Genomic DNA, 20603 nt, shown 5'->3' on the forward strand with positions numbered 1-20603 from the left:
TGCTACGTGCCTTGTGTTTCAACTGAAAAGACAAGAGTTGGCCGTGAATCCTAAGTTTGCGTCCTTTCTTTCCTCAACCCCACCTCCATCCTTCTGCTCTCTCTCTCTCTCCATGTCTGTGCCCCCTTTTCTCCTGTTCCTCCTCTCTTTTCTCCTCCTTCCCACTCCCTGGTTGTATGTAGAGGTTCCCATGGCAACATTGAGCCCATCCAAAGTGACTGTATTGGAGGGGGAAAACGTGGAACTGTCCTGTACGACATCTGGCGTGCCCTCACCTCAGCTGATTTGGAACATGACGCTAGTCACCAACGATGAGGTGAAGACTGACACACACACACAAAAGATGCATTGACATTCACTACACTCATTTCCAGATTATGTACCCTAACCTTAACCACATGTGCTCATCTAATCCTTATTAGTCAAACCTAAAGTCATGCCTTCACCCCAAAAAAGTTCTTCTTATGGAGACTTGCTTTTTGTCCCCATATTTCACACCAGTCTCCTATGATGTTATAATGTGGGGAAATGTGACTCTGTAGTCAAAAACACACACGCACAAGTATGGTTTTGATCATTTACTGTGTCTAACTTTCATCTTTCATAACAAAATTATACTCGTCTCAACTTTCCACACACCTCAGTTGTTAGTCTTTGAGGGGAATGAAAAAATTGTATAGTTTATTGCAAGAACGTGGCAGTAAATTCAGCCTTCATGAACCTTATAATGCTCAGTTTTTGTTGAAACTGTAAACTGAAAGAGGCGTTGAATCACCTTTATGGACATTACTGGAACTGTACTTTGACGCGCCACCAAATTCTACTGTGTATAATATTTACACTCAGTGTTATATGTGTCAATACACGTTATAATTTAAATGTGTTTTGGGACAGTAAATCAGCCTACCTTCACAGAGGCCTAATTTACTTGGGATATAATGTATGTACTGTTTATACTATACTATGCATATCCTACTACAGACTGATAGTCAACTAGGAATGCAGGCTCACTATTTTCATACAAGAGCACATGAAATCGATCCAGTGTTGGACAAAATTTTGAATTTGATGGAACGTTGACTTGCATTGCTTTTGTGTTATTTTATACATTAGGAAATAATTTTTGCTTTATGGTCATTAAATGTTTAAATCTATTGTCAACGAGTAACATAGCTCACTACACATACCTCACAAACAATCAGCAAAGACTTTAAAAAATAATTTACTGAGCAACTTGTTTCAGCTGCAGTGTTTAGTTTAGTAGTTTACCTTGTTTTGTGTTTTTTATTGGTATTTTTCCATCAGTGTTTTTCTACTGTTTGTACTCCTACATTGTTCCCAGAAATACCTGCTTGTAGTGTTCCTTGTCACCGATTTGTGAACTTCCTTATCCACAGTCTCAATGCTTTTTCGTTAAGTCTCTGCCTGATCACCTCTTGTCACACCCGTGTTTCCGTCTCCTCTGTCTACTTAGTGTGCATGTGTCCCTCAACTCCATCCCCATGTTGAATAGCCTTGTCCCTGACTGCTTCCAGCTGTGTCTGTCTTCCCTTCCTTTGTGAGTGTGTATAAGGCCACATTTATCTATACCCGGGATTTTACAAAAACTGATATTTCCACCTCTTGGCTTACAAAACAAAATCTTCATTTACATGGATTTGTATTTACATCTGGTTCAGAGCTACACTGAACATGCCAAACCTGTAGGGCGCAGTGCAACGCGAAGCATGAAGCCATCTGGCCAATCAGAATCCTGGAAAAAATTTGGCTTCACAAATGGCTCAAGTTATTTTGTGTTCAGCGATAATGGCGCATGGTTCGTTTGTTTGGAGAAGCAAAGCTTGACCTGATCTAAAAGTTGTGTGATCATGAGACAAGTGATTCTTGTTTGTGTGGAGAATTAATTCCTGATGGTGCTTTACTCCTCATTCAGACCGAGACATCGGGACAGATTTCGGTGCTGCGACTCTCCAACCTGTCATCGCTTGATCACAACAGAAAAATCAGCTGCACAGCTGAGAACATCGTTGGAGAGATGGAGTCCTCGCTGCTGCTCGATATACTCTGTACGTTTACCCTCTGGCAAACAACTCTTATTCAGGGTAGATTAATGTGCCAAAGTGTCTGTCCCTGCAGTGTAGTCTTTTAAAAAAAAGAAGAATTAAAAGCTTGAAAAGGCAGCAGTTCTCTCCTCGTGTTTTAATCAGTGTTTTTGCATGCTTCACTACTTTTTATCTTTGGCCTTATCTTGCGTCTTCTCATTTGTTTTCCACTCCGTTCTTTTAAATTTCCCCATTCTCGCCTTTTCACTTAGTTCCTCCCAAAATCACCAAACTGAGTGATGCAGTCTCGGATCATCACTGGTGCATCCCCTTCAGTGTGGCAGGTGAGAATCGGTCACTGTCTCATGGTATTTTGAAAAATGTTGCCACTTTAGGCCACTGACTCAGTTGCATTGCATTTGTGACCTTACTAGGAAACCCCAAGCCAGAGCTACAATGGTTTCTAGATGATGACATTGTGCCAGAGGGACTTTACATCACGACCAAGATCCACGATGTCACGGAGAGAGAGTACCACGGCTGCCTGCAGCTCGACAGCCCCACACACCTCAACAATGGGCGTTACAAGCTGCTGGCTCAGAACCGGTTCGGGATTGACCAAAGGGAGGTGGAGGCTCATTTCATGCACACGCCCTGGAACGGTGAGGACTGACACTATGTCTGTTTTTGATGGCGGTACAAATGACTGAAAATGATTTATTGATCACAATAACTAATACTTCATTTCAAAAGTAATGGAATTGATTTACTGCTTTTTGGCGCAGTTATTAGTGCTCTCGTCTCAAAACTAGAAGGTCTGAGTTCAAATACCAGCCAGGGCTTTCTGTGCAGAGTTTGCATGTACTTCCCATGTGTGCATCAGTTTCCTCCAGGTATTTTGGTTTTTCTGTCATGGGCATCCTGCCAATAGATCTTATTACTCAGGACATGACAGTGTACCATCTCTGCAGTTGTTTTCTTTCTTCTTTTCTTCTTTACATCTCTGCAGATGTGTTATTGTTGCATTGTTAAGGTTTAGCGATGATGTTTGTTGGTTCCGATTTTCTTTTTGTTACCTGAACGCACCGTTTCAGAAAGTTGGCCTGTGATTAGTTGAGAGACTTGGATAAGTAACTTTGATCTGGTTACTGGTGTGGAAATAGTAGTGTGTTAGATTACTCGTTAATGAAAAAAGTGGTCACTGTTGTTGACCCTAAACTGCACCTAGGTATAATTGTGAGCGTCTTATGTTAGGTAAGCTAATGTTTACGTAATACTGGTTATACTTACATCACAAATAAACTGTGGATACTGTAGCTGTCATCAGATATTTGTTAGTTCAGGAACAATGAGTGACTTCTTCTCCAGTCAACATGAGTTAGGTGAAATGTAATCACTAGACAACAGCTTAAGCTATTGGTAAAATCTATCATTCAGCTCGTTGGCATTGCAAAGGTCTACAGCTCCACATATATTTATACACAATATAAATGGCAGGAAACAAGCTCACTGTGGTGACATTCACCGGAACTGGGAAAAAAATCAACAGGCTATTTAAAAATAAAACAGAATTCTTAATTTTTTCTATATTGGCAGACATTGCAATTTTATTTTGAGCTATTATTTTTTTATTTCAAACAAATCAACACTTTTTGCTATTCTGTGGTTCTGTCGGCTCACCGCTCATTGTTCGCTGTCACTCATTTCTGTTTTTTACATGGGGAATGCTTTTGATTAATGCTGCCAGCAGACTCTCCCTTCGGACTTCTAAAGCACCGTCCTGTCATTGATGCAGTTTCAAAGCTTACATAAGAATGCAGACTGTGTAGATTCTGTATGTATTTTATTCCATCTGGGTAATGGGCACAGATTGATAATCAGGGCTTGGCTGTTGTAATGAATGCAAATGGAGGATCACTAAATGAGAAATGTAGAATTTTGATGTGACGACGATCACTGGTGTGCGTCACTTTTTGTTCAGCAACATGTTGCATGTTTAAAGGAAAACTGAAATATATTTTTTTATGTTTAAAAATATTTTGGGAATATGCAAAAACATGGTTGTATACAGTATAAACACAGAAATGATGGGTAAACGCATAGAAAAACAGGTATATTCCTTTAGATATCTGAAAATTGGAAGATTATTGACAAATAAAAATTTGTCAGTTGTATCAGATTATATACAAAAAACTAAAGAAAACGCAAGCTGTTAACTCTCAGAAACTTGTCTTGTGATTCTCTTGCGACTTTGGGTCTGCTAGACCACTTCCTGACAGAGTTTTAGTTTCTGAGTGCCTTTTGATGGTGAAGGAAACTGTACTCACTGACACCGTGACTTTCTTTGAATGTTTCTGTCGGAAAGACCTACATTTTTATTCGTCATGACGGTCTGTCTCTCTTCCATTGGCAATTGCATTTCTTGCCATTTTTTGAAGCAACACACTATTTTCTGCAGTACAATACTGTTCAACTGATGCTCACAAGAGAATGGTACCACAGCGTGGTCCAACACTACTTTTATTTAGACAGAGGAGGTTGTCCGGAAAGATTGGAACACCTGTGGGAATTAGTATCGCCTACCTTTAAGGCAGTGGTGTCCAAACTCGGTCCTGGAGGGCCGGTGTCCTGCATGTTTTAGTTCTCTCCCTGCTTCAGCGTACCTGAAGCTAATGATGATGTCATCACCAAGGTTGTGCAAAAGCTCAATAACGAGCCCTTCATTGCAATCAGGTGTGTTGCAAGTGGGAGAGCGCTAAACCCTGCAGGATGCCGGCCCTCCAGGACCGAGTTTGGACACCTCTGCTTTAAGGCTTGATCAACCTCTGCTGCTGCAGAGACAAGGAGTTGTCAATCCAGTTCTTGTGAAATTCCAAATTGCACATTATTTTTCTGTTTTGAGTATCTCAGTTATGCACGTTCACCGCTTACCTTTGTTCCATTTCAATCTATTCATTGGACTTGAATGACCCGAATTGAAATAAAGAACTGAAAAGATTTGGGTGATGTAAAACTTTGGACCAATAATGTATATCTGATACAACTAACATCTGTAAGGAAGAAACATAATTTATCTGTAGTGTGGTTAATTTCTGTAATATATGTTATCGCAATAGCTGAGATTTTCTCAACTTTTTTCTTGTTGTGCAGGAACTGAGAAGGAGCCCACCTATTATGGTGAGTAAACCTTTATATTCCAATACAATTTATTTATTCATTTTAAAATGTGCCCTTGTCTGGAATACAGCATAATAAAATACTAATTCAACTTTTGTTAGTTTTTCTTTTGTCAACAAGATGAAGGTGCACAGTGATTATTGATGTTTCATCTATTTGTTTTCCTTATTGTTGCCCTGATGTAATTTTTCTTTTCTTTGGATTTTGTGCACTTTGAGTGTACAATGTCTGTTGGTTTGGATCATGTTCTTGAAAGCAGTTGACAGAACAAGGAACATGGGCCGTATTAAGCGGTATAGAAGAAAGACAGATAGATTGCATATACATTTGTTTTACCGTTTGGAATCTAATTTGTCTCTGTCTCTGCCTCTTTCCCAACACCTCGTCTTTCCTGCAGAGCTCATCACAGGTAGTGTCACGTCTTTTATTCACTCACCCTCTTCACAAGCAACGCAGATGAATTCATTGACCGCCCCCTTTAAATGACCAACCACACTATCAGGCCTCCAATTCATTCACAGTGACAATAGTGGCCGATGTGCTATCATCTTTTACACTGTCCTTGACTTCAGACAGCAGCAGACATAAGGAGACTTCTAATTCCACAGCAGGGACCATAACTTGTTTGACCTGGAGATTTCACAAGTTACATCTTAGTAAAGCTGCTCTTTCTACCGAATTGACTTGACCTGTTTTTCTTTTTTAAATTCACTCAAAAGGTTCTTTTAAAAAAAAAAAAAAAAAAAAAAAAAATCTGTTTTGCACATAACGCTGCAGAAAGACCGGGGCAAAAAGATAATGTGTCCTGAATTGGAAAAACTCACTTCTTTCACAAGTTGATTTGATGCTTAAAAAGAAAGCTACAATAAGTGTAACCCATGTTGACTGGCTTAAACTGACAACATGGGTTACACTTCAAGAACTTATTGTAGTGTAACCCATGTTGACTGGCTTAAACTGACAAACAACCATGAGTTTCAGTTTTGGCTTGTTTTTTGTGTGTTTTTTGAAACACTTAGTTATACACACAATTTATTTTCTGAACATTGGAGGATTCACAACCTTTGTAGTTTTAGGACTAGTTTATAATGAAATTGAAGTTTGGGGCCCTTTTATAAATGTTGGGTTGCTGCTCTGGTCTGGTTAATGACTGCGAGCTGTACTAGAGGTTATAGGACTTTTATTTGTCTGTTTTTGTCTTTTAGAGGTTACATAAAAAGAAAGTACCTTCCAAATACTTGTGTGTTATAGCTTGTGCGCCATCTCCAAACACACCGCGTTTTTATGTCCAGGAGGCTGAAGCCCAACAGAGCCTCGTTTCATTGCTGAGCTACGATTGGACTCTTACTACGAAAATGTTTCATCAGCTATTATTCTGTAGCGCTGCATGTTGTTGGCTTTTCTCCTGTCTTCATCTCTCTCCATCTCTCCCTTTTCAACAGAGGGTCCCACAACGGACTCACCAGAAGACAGAGTCGCTGTAAGTTTCGTCAGATTGTTTTCCTACAGCTGCATTTGTGATTGCTGTCGGTTGTTTACTGTTTGTGTACCTGTTTTTCTTTTGCATTACCAGTTGGGAAACACCCAATCTGGGTCTGTGTGAGTAATGCTAATGTTAATGTTAACGCTAAACATTCATTCATTCATTCATTCATTTTCTTCCGCTTATCCGTTTCCGGGTCGCGGGGGTGACAGTCTAGCACTGTCACCCAGATCGCATCGCACCATTAACGCTAAACATAAATGACTAATTCAAACACAGTGATCAATGAGAGGTGGTTACCTTTCTTTTCAATACAGTGACACCCTGTAGCCTTTAACATTGTATGCTTGAAAATCTTGAAATGTTGCAGACGCTTTAAAAAATGACAAGGTAAAAGTAAGGGTCAACTTAAATTGTAGTATACCTCTTCCCATGAATTACTTCCTTTCTTTTGTTTTGTTGATTGTACCAAAACACAGATCACAAGAAACCCTTATATATATAATAAATATTACGAAAATGAATAAAACAAATTTGAGCCATATTATAAAAGGAAAATTATATATCTTGTCAAACATTATTACTCTGGACAGCCTGTGATTCTGATTTCCTCTTTTTCAGGTGTACGTGGTGGTGGGCATTGCTGCTGTCGCCTTCACTGGTTTCCTGCTGATGTTGGTTATTCTCAAATTTGGAGGCAACTCAAAGTTTGGCATCAAAGGTAAGACTTTATTTTTTTCTTCCGGCGAGGTATCCTTTAAAAGAGGATGAGAAGTTCAGGTGTATTGTACATACCGTACTAATGCTGATTTTCATTTGTAGATATCCAAGTCTGATATTTTACCAGTGTAGAGTTATTTCGGATGTTTTCATGGATACGCAATTGGCCAAACATGTGATATTTATCACTGTCACTCAGATTTATGGTTATAATTATAAAGGGAGGAAAGTAAAAATAAATTGTGATTTTATGTTTCGAATGCAGCTTTTTTTAATAGACTCATTTTTTTTCCAAGTATGTCAGTGTTAGTGAGCTGCATGTAATCAGATGAATTCAAAAATATAGGTAGACTGTGTTTGAAACAGATACAGAAAGTATATAACTTTGATCCATTTCTGAATCAACAAATGGTTTTCAATGGAGAGCCACAGTTGAGTAATGTGCAGCCAAACAATTGAATTATGGACTCAGGACTATGAAGTCCTTTCCATTAATCATCTTTGTCTCATTTATTAAGTTGGCCATCATGTATCCATGAATCCATCACGTTCAGATGGAACCAGCTGCTGTTTGAAGGAGTTTTATTGGGTCTGTGTTAAATAACATGCATGTGGACTAAAATGAACTCCCGCTGTCTTTGTCCTGTGGAACTGCTGTAGTAGCCATTGTTGAAGCCTCAGACTCTACACATGCAGGCACACATACAAACACCTATTGACACATTTACAAACCTCTTTAACAAGTGACTTCTGCAATGGCTACAAATTAATCTATCACTTCCTGTGATCCTTTTTATACTGACTTACTAGAATGGACTTATCTCTGTTTTTTCTAATAATGCTCAGCTTATTTTTCCTCTTTCTTTGTGAACTAACATTGACCCTTTTATGTCACATACATTTCATATAATTGTGGGTTTTTTTTAAAATCTGAAAATAGTCTGTGAAAAGCTAAACAATCTCATCAACACAGATCTTCACTCTGACTTTGATTGACTCAGTTGGCTCAAAAGTGATCTTGAGTTGAGAATTTGTTCTCACGTGAACTTAGTGTGCCAGTGGTGTTGTGTCTTCCATTGAGTTCTCTTTACTTTAGTTTATTTATTTTGAAAAAAATGCGATATATTAATGAGAAATTCAAGACTTTAACATCCAAAAGGAAGCATATTCATGCCGCTAAAAGATACGCTTGTTTCAGGAATAAATGCTATTTTGGAACGTCTTGAGCCATTAGCATTTGGTGCAGAGGAGGTAGACATTTGACATTCATCTTAGCGCACCAAAAAGTGAATGCTAATGTAGAATAAAGCTCTCTCTATCTATTTCTGCGTGCGTGCGTGCGTGCGTGCGTGCGTGCGTGCGTGCGTGCGTGCGTGCGTGCGTGCGTGCGTGCGTGCGTGCGTGCGTGCGTGCGTGCGTGCGTGCGTGCGTGCCCGAGTCTCAACTGAGTTGTTGAAGTGCAGTATTTTGACAGTGATTGATTCATGGTTCCCCAGAGTGGAGGGTTGCAAGACAGATGGAGCAGTAGCGTATATTGTGTGCATGTGTGTTTGGATTTTAGGTCTCATGTGCGGTTGCTTGCTTCTGCAGGCGAGGTGAGCAGGGTTGCTCTGAAAGGAATGAGCTCCATTGCCTGTGTGTGTAAAGTGTGTGTAAGGTTTTTTGCATGTGTACTCACTGACGATTATTAATCTCAATGTGGTTCTCCTGGCTAAATAAATAAATAAAATAAAATTTGTGTGTAGGATGTTAGGTCACATTACTATTTTCCCTTCTGATTGTATCCCCTGAGTCTTCATCCTTGGCTCCTTCCACGCTCTTCACTACGCAATAGCTTGCATCGTTGTGCCCCTCATATACCCAGATGTAGGTGCCCTCCAGCATGTTGACATCGAGGTGAGTTTGAATGGAAAAAAGACACGGAGAGTTGGTGGTGTCAGAATAAACAGCAGACTCAGACAGAGACTTTTAGACCGCTGTGAGAAATCCACAGTTGTGCCCACATAAATGAGGTTTTGACTACTATTTTCTAGCAGAGCAACGACCAAAGTTCATGTCAAAAAAAGAAATATCGCTGCAGATGGCGTAAAGCTAACCAGTACTGATGTAAAACATGTAGCACTTTGTTAAGGAGGCATGGTTTTCTGAATCACAAACGCATGCACATGGATGCATGTACTTACCCCGCATGCATCCAGCCAGTCCTGATGACGATGGGCTTGTGATCACAAAGTGTGAACAGTGCGTGTCAGGCCTTGGATCACATTAACAGGTGTGCAGTGAAAAAGTGCAACCCGTGTTACTGACCTGGATGAATCGCTGACCGTCGCTTTCTGATCGCCAAGTAAAAAGCTTGAGCTGGTTTACATTATTTATATTGACTGCATTATTCTGCTCCTCGCTCATCAATAACACATGGACAACAGTTGGTCCAGGTTTTCTCACACAATCCCCTTGACACATGCAAGATCATTTCATAGACTTTAGATATACAGCAGGTGAGAGGTTTGTGTCAAAAGAGGGAAGAGCGTGGTTGAATATGACGTCGACATTTTGGGACCGTGATGATGCTGAGCGAGTGAATGGCGCTGAAGTGCAAGATAATCTTGAAGCCTGTATGGCAACAGAAAATAATTGGAAACGTTTCAGTACTAAAATGTCACATACATGTTAGGAGCCAGACCCACATTTAGATATCAAGCAGACACTGAGCGATGTTTGCATTCATACTGAAGTGACGTGACACGCTTCCTTTATATTCATCATTTAACTCTGCTCCGGTCTTAATCATCTCCTTGGGCTCGTTTCTTAAGCTTGATAAATGTGCAATATTTCTACCAGCTACGTTGGCTGTGTGACAGAAAACAGCTGCTAAATTGGAGTGATGAGAGCTGTCAGAGTAAAACCAAACTGTAAAATTGTGAGACATAAAGCAGTGCAATAAGATATACCTCAAATGTGTTAGACAACTGCTCGCTCTAATTTTACTTAATGCTTATACTGATGACACGTTTGAAGAGGTGGAAATTGTAGTTGATGTATGCAAACATTACACCGACTTTCTTTTAGTCCTCTTCATACGGTGGAGCTTGATAGAGTTGGATTGTTTTTGTGCTCACAGCAGAGTCAAATCTTGACGCTTGAGACTGAAGTGTGTCTATGTGGATACAGCTGTATGTAGGTGATCGAAGTAATTGATACCGTTTATGTGAACATCAACTATTTTGTGTTGTTTGGTGAAACATGGAGAATTTAGGAATGGATTGTAAACAGGGTCTCATGCAGCAACTGTATGTCCAAGTGCTATACTCCCGTTATACTAATCACAGCAAACATACATGTCTTCGAACTGTGGGTGAACGCCAGAGTACCGCATAGAATCCACACAGACAGGTTCAGTCAGGAAATAATCCCAAGCACAACAAAACTGCGATAGCCCCCATTTTTTCTTATGTTTCCTTATAATTTGTCAAATAATGTAGTCTAAAGAGGAAATTAATAAATGTGTTCATCTCTGCTTATGTGCCATTAAAAACTAGATGTACTGAATGAAGCTTTGATGGTTAAATCAGATGTGATCAACACTTTTAGTGAAAGAAGTCTACAAAAGCTTAAGACATATCAAATTGATCCAGTGTTTCCACAGTATTGATTTTAATCCGGACTAAAGGTTTTCTTACAGTCCATGAGTTTAGTCACACAACATATTTATAGTCATTAATCAATATATCAAACAACTTAAGGACAATAAAACCACAGATCTTGTGTTCTGGGTCACTGGTCAAAATATTTTACTTAAAATGATTCATGAAAGAGCTTTTGTGAATCTCAGATGTTAATGAGAACAAGCATACAAGCAAGAACAAGATGCAGATGCTCTGCGTCAGCTCCAGTGATTTTTGTATGAATATTTCATTTTCAGACCCACTAAAAAAACAAAAAACAAAAAAAAACGCTGAATCAACGTTAAATGCTGCTTAAAGGTTACAGCATCATCACAGTGATTTAGGTTTACAATAGAGACACTGAGCTGTGAAATTTCTCTTACCCTTTTGGTTTTCTTGGTACTTGTCAGGAGCATTTAAGATCCAACCTGCTCCCAAATAAGACTAAACCTACCTGATCAATAAAGCTCCAGGGAGAAAGCAAATCAGATTTGGTAAGACTAATTGCACGGTCTGCCACATTGTCTGAGTCTGGGCCCAGAATACCACACCAAAGGCTGCTTTTCCCGTAACAAAATTTGGAGTTGGGTCTTGGATTAATCCCCTTTTCCACAAATTGCCTAACAAAGAAGGGCGTCTGTCAGCGTTGGCTGTCAAGTGTTCACTTATATCAGTAAAGATGTTCAAAGTTATTTCACTTTTGAAATAAGTGCATCCCCAAATATTCAGTTTTGTTGAGTTTGGAAACCTCAGTTCAATTCACAGATCCAAACGACAAGAGCATATGGCCACAGTGTCACACACTGATATACAAAGCTCAGGAGAGTGAAAACCCAAAGATTTAGGCCCTGGCAAATGGGAGAAAGCACGAGAGCAGAATCGCTCAACCAGCTGGAAGCTGAATACACTCCACAAAATGACACATAACGACCCTCCCAAACTGCCTGCAGACTCCTGAAAGAGAAAACAGATCAGACAGAACTGTGCGAGGAAGGGAGGATGAAGCTGCATCTATAAGTGCTCATGCCCTGGAAGCACCTGTAGGGAGGGACGTGTCTACATAAACCAAGTTCTGATGCAGGAGGGAACAAGACGGAAATGTCAAGATGAGGAAAAAAAATGAGTGATTGAAAGCAAAACTGTAAATGTGAAGTGGGAGAAAGTGAGAGACAGATGGGGTGGGGGGGGGATGCTAAAATTGACATTTGACAAGAAGTCACAGTGAGAAATATAGAGAGGAAAACAGGAAGGCAGTGAGAGTGGCCAAGATTGAACTGAACAGACTAGATTAAAGAAAAAGATGGCAGAGGAGCGAAATTTCTAAATACGACATTTAAGTACATAGAGTACAGCAAGAAAAGGGGAAAAGAGAGATGAAAAGTCCCCTCTTGTCCACTTATCAATGATTCATCATTAGTGCAGGTTTCAGTTTTCTCCTTGTTTGGCGGAGTTGCACGCCTCCATCTCTCTCTCTCTCTCTCTCTCTCTCTCTCTCTCTCTCTCTCTCTCTCTCTCTCTCTCTCTCCGTCACATGCACACACCGCTCCTCACTGTTGGTCGATCGATATGACACCCTCAAGGTCAGCAGTGCTTCATTCTGGGCCCAAGGCATTACCGAGCATGCTCAGCATATCCTTCACTATCGCCGCCGCGTCCTCCTCCTCCTCCTCCTCCTCCTCCTCCTCCTCTTCTCCCTGCAGAAAAGCAGCTTTGGCTTGCAGCTCGCCAGGTTTTTGTTGCACACTCATCCCGAAACAAAACTTTTGTAGCTGAATCAACGACTGAATGAAATGAGCTCCGCAGTGAAGAGGCTGGGGAAAAAAAAAACAAAACCCACAACTTTGTGTGAGTCTGTATTTAGCAGAGTATCGAACCTCTGTGCTTTTTAGAGAGCTGACTGAAATGTGTCCGCGCCAAGGTAGTATCAAACATTGAGATCAAAAGCCTACTCACACCCTCTGTCTTTGTAGTCTCTTTTTGATATTGGGGATGGATTTGGATTACAGTTAAAGCTTGTAGGATTGTTACTATCCTTCGCGGGATTTGGTCATAAGCTATGGATAAACAGAGGTTTTACCAGGGAGTTGACCCCAGATGTAACGTTAAGGGATCGCAGTATTTGTAGTCACACGTCGATAACACCAGCAGAAAATTTAGGAGGTCCTTTTTCTATTCAGCCTCCTTTGGCAGCTCAAGCCGATTATGATCCCGAGCTGCTACCAGCTTTAAGACCTCAAAGTTTCATCTCTGCTTCGTCCAATGGAATGGAATTAGCAAGCATCATCATTAAGCTTCTGAAACACCTGGACCGGCTCATTTTAATGTTGGAAAGTCGGAACTGTACCGCAAAGTAAAGGCCTGTGGGATGAAATAAAAGAGGGCTGAGTTTTAAGTGAAAGTTCAGTTCAGCAACCACATTCCACCTGCGGCTGGTTTCATGAGCCTTCTTATCCGCTCACTTTTGAATACCAAGCTACTTGACCCCTCACTACTGGTGTTTCTCCCCTGCCTGGAGGGGCCGTGTCACAGCCTTTTCTGTGAAAGAACCGAGCAGTCAGATTTGATCTACATGTAAAACACTTCACATTCAGCCCTCTGCTAAACGCTGCAGGTACGTGTGTGATGCTGCCAAAATGTCGAGAGCAAAAAAACAATTAAAAAAAAATCTGAGATGTCACTCTCCATGAAAAAATACATGTGCCAAATTTCGTGCCAGTCCAAACTGCGTCTGCCAATTTCACTGGGAACTGACATCTGAACAACATCTCTTTGGCAGCACAAGTGATAGTTTGTGAAATTTCAGTACGGAGCAAAGTGACACCAAATGACAGCTGGACATCAGTAGCCGCGAAAGCGTCCTTAAAATATCTGTGGTCATCCTGGTGGACTCTTTGCAGCTGTATGGAAAACATCAAACACATTTAAAACATACAGCTTGTGTGTATGTATTCTTAAACTATACCGTACAAGTATATAAATGTTGTGCTTAATAAGAAAGACACACTTAAAGATAGGCTGGTTTTTACATTTTAATAAAGCTGTCCTTCTTAGAACAGATGTTTCCACAGCAACTAGGCCGGCTTGTTTTGCAGGTCAGTGGATAGTTTGGGGATAAACCTCAACTATTCTTAAGTCATTGGAGAGCTGCAGTGAGTCTACGGACACTCATACACAATCATTGTGTGTCTGCATATGTCATAACATGGTCAAATAATATTAGTCCACCCTGGACAGTCCAATAGTAATTTTACTTAAAAAAGAAAAAAAAAAAAAAAAAAACAGACACCTTTTTATTTTGTTTCTTGTACTGTATAATTCTACCATGTTTATATAAAAATGTATATCTTTGATTATACATTGATATTGATTTAGCATGTTCTAACTGTGCCTACGTGGGTTTTCTCTGGGTTCTCCTACTTCCTTCCAGAATTGAAAGCTCTAAATCAGGGTTGTCCAACCTCGGTCCTTGAGGGCCCCTGTCCTGCAGGGTTTAGCTCTCTCCCAGTTGCAACACACCTGAATGTAATGAGGGGCTCCTTATTGGGCTTTTTCACAACTTTGGTGATGACATCATCATTAGATTTCGGTATGCTGAAGCAGGGAGAGAGCTAAAACATGCTGGACAGGGGCCCTCAAGGACCGAGCTTTTTTGGTTATTTGTGAATGGGTTTGTCTCTTTGTTTGTCCTGTGATGAACTGCTGGCTTGTGCGTCCGGCTATTCAACAACTGGAATTCACTCTGGCCTCACACAACCTTGATGTGAAGTGGAAGTGGGAGTAGAGGTAGATGGAGATAGAATAACTGTTAGTTGATCCTGTGCTTTTGTAGTGTTGAAAAGCTATTACACCAGTTTAGTGAAACCATTGCCAGTGTGTGAAATGCAAATTAAATTGTAATAAACCGTAGTTTCGATTGGATTTAATCTGTAAAATATCAAATAATCAACAATGAGAGCCCCTCCACTGTGCCTCATGCTGAAACAGACTTTAGCCTTAATGTGGCAACTGGAAGGAAATACGGCTCCCAGACTAGTTAGATTGTTTATTTTATTTTCGTGTCTTGGGTCAAACTCTCCATGGAGTAGTTTGGTTTGCTTGTATATTGTAATGTTTAAAATGGAGTAAGAAATGCCTAAATGCCTGTGGCAGACCCTGAGGGCAGGGATTGCTTGAAGTGCTCTGAAAATGGAAATGACTCTTTTCCAAAACTGAAATATTGCCTAAAAACATCATCTGTGCTCTTCAATGACCGCAGGTTTGTTTTTACGATTTAATTTCCCTTTTTTGTCACAATGTTTTCAGTTGTGTACTTTTTTAATCTAAACCATTTAGAAATCATGTGGATTGAATTTCACTTATATAATGCTTTTCCACTGAGTGAGCAGTCCCAAAAGTCCTTTACACTGTTAATCACATTCCCCCCCGTTCGCTCACACATGCACACAAGCACTCACACACCAGTGGAGGTAGCTGCCATACAAAATCTACACAATGTAAAATGTTATGATTTTCTGAAGCCTGGAACCTCCTCAGTTCTCTGTGTAACACTTTTTAGGATATTGCAGAAGTGAATCACTTCATTCAACAGACAGACGGCACGTGCCCTCAGACTTAACTTTGTCTGGTACTTGATTGGACCAAACCAACACTTATTGTGCAGATGCTATTCACTTCAGGCTCCCGTCATTAAAGACATGGCAACTATTTAGGAAAAGTCACATTTTTGCAGAAATTGGATTTCTGAGTAAACTGATTACAGGAAATAGAACGCAGAGGAATAGTGAGTAACAAGGTTTAATCGTCATGTAAACCGCCAATGGTTTTATTTTCTGTTACTTTTTCGGAGGATATGGAAGCAGCCGGGTGTGAAATAAGGCAGCAAGAACAATCAAACGCCTTGAAGGTCTTTTGTGAAAAGGGAGAATGTTGGGAGTGAGAATCAAAAGAACATGAAGATAGTTACCGTAAGCTGGTGTCCCTCTTCTCGTCTCAGTTAAGGAGTTCATTGTGCAGCTGTACATCATTTCCTGTCTTGTATTGGTCAGGCTGACCTTTACAAACAGTCAGAGCAGTGAAAAATTGGATCGCTCAAACTGGGCGTACAGTGTGGGAACGGGACATTGTGTGTACATCCTGTGTGAGCAGGGCACAGATGACATTATTACAAAGCAGCTGTGTCTTTTAAATTTGTTTCCATTCGACAGATTATATTATTTCCACTCCAGCTAAAACTGCACTTTAAAATGCTCTATGTGGCCTCATTTTCATTTTTCTTTCATTGACAACTGTGCTTATGAGAAAACATAAATGGACTTTAAATGAACGTAATCCAAGGGGTCATGGAGCTTAAACAGCACGGACATATTTATATGTTTAGGACATTTAAAACTTCAAAGTCTGGGACTTGATGGTTTTCTGGCGGCAGCAGTAATTTATTAATGTAAATATTTTGCCTTTTAATACCTTTTTCAGATGGAGGCTCTCCCCTGAGGATAGAAAAGACTATAAAGGAAGGCTTGACTGTCATGTAATCACGACACAAACATCACCATAATTTGCCTTAAAGTGAGAGCTTGTCAGAGCAGCTGTTGTTCAAGTGTATCCTTACATTCACTTTGCAACACCGCAAATATAATTGGTGCCACTGTTTCTGCTTAACTGAACTCGGTGAGCCACTTGAAAACCAACACAATTACTTCAGAAAGGAAAGATTTCAGTATTTAGACATGTTCAGCCATTGTTTACATCCATTTTAACAAAAGCTGGAGACATTTTTCTTCTCGAGAAGGCAAGTGTGCTCTCTTTATGCCTGATCACACACAAAGCATTCAATCGCTTCTCTAGTCAGATAATGGGGTATAAACATTTTTGGAAAAAGCAATGTTTTACTTGAAGCTCTTAAAGTTGATTTGTGTATTTTGGACTCATTGCCTCGTTGACATTTCACACTGTGTCATGTTTGTCAGTTTCAGGCAAAGTAATTGATTTTCGAGTAATACATTGCTATTAAATCAAAGCACAAAGTCTTAAACATTCATGGCATCCATTCATCCATCATCCATCAATCATCCATCCATCCATCCATCTAAATATTTATTTCTTCCTAAAGCGTCATCCATCAAATAATGTATGTAAATACTTGCTTCACATTCAATATTCTTGGTTGTGTTGCCAATCCTTTCAAGCTGCCGTCCAAATTGATCGTTTTTGTTAAGAAGATTAACTGTTTGAGTTTCCTTTTGTTTTGGTCAGATTTTGAGTCGGCACACATGAGCCCAAGCCATTTGAGGTCATGCCGCTGGCATTGGCCTGTGCAAGACGTATTTTACTGTGTAAACTTGTACGTCATGTCAGTGTGATATTTTTGTTCAGGCGGTGTGACGGTGTGTTTCTGTTCAAAGTCCTGCTGTTCACTGAGGAAATGTCACTGCTGCCAGAGAGTGTGTACATGTTGCATCAATGTGGCTTTTCCTTGGCAGTACAGTGAATATCTGATAGGATCTATGTTAATGAGGCTTTAGCTATCAATCAGCACCTAGCACCTAGATACTCAAGTAGCCAAGACACACACACACACACACACACACACACACACACACACACACACACACACACACACACACACACACACACACACACACACACACACACACACACACACACACACACACACACACACACACACACACACACACACACACACAGAAGTCCACATATTTCTTGAATATGCATGAGAGTTGGCAAACTCGCATGCCAATATCATTTACTGTGTCTGGCTGCTATTGTGTCGTATATTTGTGCATCTGTGTCACATCTTCTGCACAGCAGGGATGGAGAAAAAAGAAGGAGGGAGGGAGAGAGAGGAAAGAGAGAGAGAGCGAGAGACAGCCGCAGTACTGAGCAATTGGAAACAGCACTATAACAGATAGCAGCTTATTGATGGATCAATTGATCGTTTGCCTGTCCAGACTGAGCCAGGATGCCTCCGTCTTCTTGGCCATGCTTCCCCATTACTGCCTCGTGCTAAGGTCAGCAGATCTGCTCGGCTGTGTGTGTGTGTGTGTGTGTGTGTGTGTGTGTGTGTGTGTGTGTGTGTGTGTGTGTGTGTGTGTGTGTGTGTGTGTGTGTGTGTGTGTGTGTGTGTGTGTGTGTGTGTGTGTGTGTGTGTGTGTGTGTGTGTGTGTGCGCAGAGCAATATTGGACAAATGGTGGCCCTCTGGCCACATATGGCTGGCTTTTCTCTTCTATTCGACCAGTGAGTCAATTTAAAAAAAACTCTATAAATTACTGCTTTCATGGACGGTGAAAGGTCAATTTAGCCACATTTCAATTAATTAATGCTTAATTACGACATATCTACCCTCTTAATTGTATTTCAAAGTGAAAAAAAATCCAATACATGCATGTTGATTTACTAAAGTAGATTTTTTTAATAGAGTCAACTGCTGTAAGTCTCATACATTCTATTGGGACTATGATTGGTTACTATTTCGATGTGTGGGAGTAATGATAATTAAGTGATCATCACAATGATGAAAGTTGGGCTTCCTTGTGTGAGGCAAAGCCAGGATACACCCGGGACAGAGAAAACACAGAGGTCACATGCAGCAATCACAACATGTACACTGTCTAAACAAAAGAGCCTGTGGATCAACGTGAACACGAACCAGATACGTTCTCGCTGTGAGCCAAGAGTGCTAACCACTATGCCACCCTGTAGCACCTGTCAAAGTATAGAAGTGATTAAATGTGAAGAAAAACTATCCACTGACCCAGCAGTTCATCAGTTACTGATTGTTATTTTTTTTTACACATTTATACGCAACACACGTGATTCTCTTCAGCCACTTGGGTTGATCGCTCTCTCTCTTTCTCTCTCTCCCTCCCTCCTGCTTGGGTTGAAAAATCAACTAATTAAATATTTTAGCAGTTTCTTTAAGTGCTGTCAAAACTCAATCAATCAAGCTGGAGCAGTATGCATTGCTGACATGTATAGGGAAAACAGAAGCCATTGAAATACTGTCAAAAGCTGATATTTGTGCATTTTTCACAGGGTCGGACTTTGGTCGGTTTATATATATATCCCCCCCCCCCCCCCCCCCCCCCCCCCCCCCAATTTTACATATTGTTATAGTGCATTAACTAGGTTTAAATATTCTGGAATTAGTACATTTTCCCAAAACAACAGCTTTAATTTAAGTTTATTGACCAAGAAATATTTGTTCATATATTGTTGAAGTGTTTGTTTATGTTTGTTATTGTATAAGCTGTTATTTCTTTATTTGTATTATTTGTAGGTTTTATCCAAAATATGATCATCAATTTCCATTATTTTTGGTTCAAAATGCTCGTCACAGAGATACTACTGAACCCCCCCCCCCAAAAAAAAACAAGTATACAGATGGAAACAAATTGGTAATGTGCAATAGATGACAGAAAGATATGTAGTTATTAAATATTTGTTGTGTAGTGCTGATGAGTCGTCTCAATCAGGACCTTTTTGGGGTTTGAGCTAAGTTGTTCTCAACTATTCAACTTATTATTGAGAACATAGTTAACCCAATACAAAAAGTGAACCACCTGCCTGGTGATATGAATTGAGATTAAATAAGACATCCGTGTTACTTTTTGTTCGGTAAATAATAGGAGAGGGAAATTGCATGAGGTGGCCGATGCTGCAGCCAAGGCTTTGTCTGATGGAAAGAACAGATCTGGTTGTGAGGGATACACAAAAAAGGAGAAAATGGAACGCGAGAGAGGGTGAAGAAGAAATGGAAAACTAAGGAGTCCATAATCTTTGTTTTTGTGTTTCTCTTTAAGCATGAAAGAGAGTCCGCCTCAGACGACCGTGCAAACTGCAGCGCATGTGAGCAGCCTCAGAGAGCAGACAGTCAAATGTGCGATATGGAAACACGTAGAGACCCCACTAAATGAATCCCTTATAATTATATCTCTTCTTGGATCTATTCTTTTTTCTCACTGTACTTTCTTTTTTTACAAACTTTGAAATGAATGTGAATTTAGTAGACTGCAATAAAATCAATGTTACTGAAAATAGAAGTCATTAATAGTTATAAGGTCTGAAACTCGTGGTGCCAACTTTGCTCATCCACAACAACTTAAGGTTAAAGGTCCATGTCAACACGTTCTGACTGCCAGTATTTATTGCAGTGGCTTTTGATGGCTATGCGATTTTCAACAGTGGCCATTTTTTATGACGTCACTTTTGTGGTGAAAGTTGCTTTTCTTTTTGGGCAACACACCATGTGAGATAAATCTGTACTCGTAACTATGGTAACCAAGAAAATAGAGACGACGCTTGCGGTTGATCTGGAGCTGTGTGATACGTCTGACAGAAATAACTAAAACAACAGTGTGGGGGGGGGGCAGATCATGTTTGGACCCAGCACACTGAGCTTTTTATTTGTGTTGTAAATTCGGACATTCTGTAAACTGCGGGGCTTCGTAATATGTGCAGTCATAGAAACAAATGTCGCTTTATCTTTGTTTTAGTTT

General features: G+C 40.2%; 1 protein-coding gene across 1 annotated transcript in view; it reads left to right on the plus strand.

The window, feature by feature from the left end:
- Positions 1 to 20603, plus strand: part of ntrk2a (neurotrophic tyrosine kinase, receptor, type 2a) — a gene marked incomplete at its 3' end in the record, with an annotated part of 96945 nt that overhangs the window by 16683 nt on the left and 59659 nt on the right. Inside the window, exons 6-12 of the mRNA XM_080466707.1 lie at positions 183 to 316; positions 1934 to 2066; positions 2315 to 2386; positions 2477 to 2704; positions 5193 to 5219; positions 6662 to 6699; positions 7324 to 7423. Of these exons, the coding sequence (XP_080322833.1) occupies positions 183 to 316; positions 1934 to 2066; positions 2315 to 2386; positions 2477 to 2704; positions 5193 to 5219; positions 6662 to 6699; positions 7324 to 7423 (732 nt within the window). The remainder of the gene's footprint in view (positions 1 to 182; positions 317 to 1933; positions 2067 to 2314; positions 2387 to 2476; positions 2705 to 5192; positions 5220 to 6661; positions 6700 to 7323; positions 7424 to 20603) is intronic.

Source organism: Lipophrys pholis (genome assembly GCF_963383615.2).
Source record: "Lipophrys pholis genome assembly, chromosome: 7".
Taxonomy (NCBI): Eukaryota; Metazoa; Chordata; class Actinopteri; order Blenniiformes; family Blenniidae; genus Lipophrys; species Lipophrys pholis.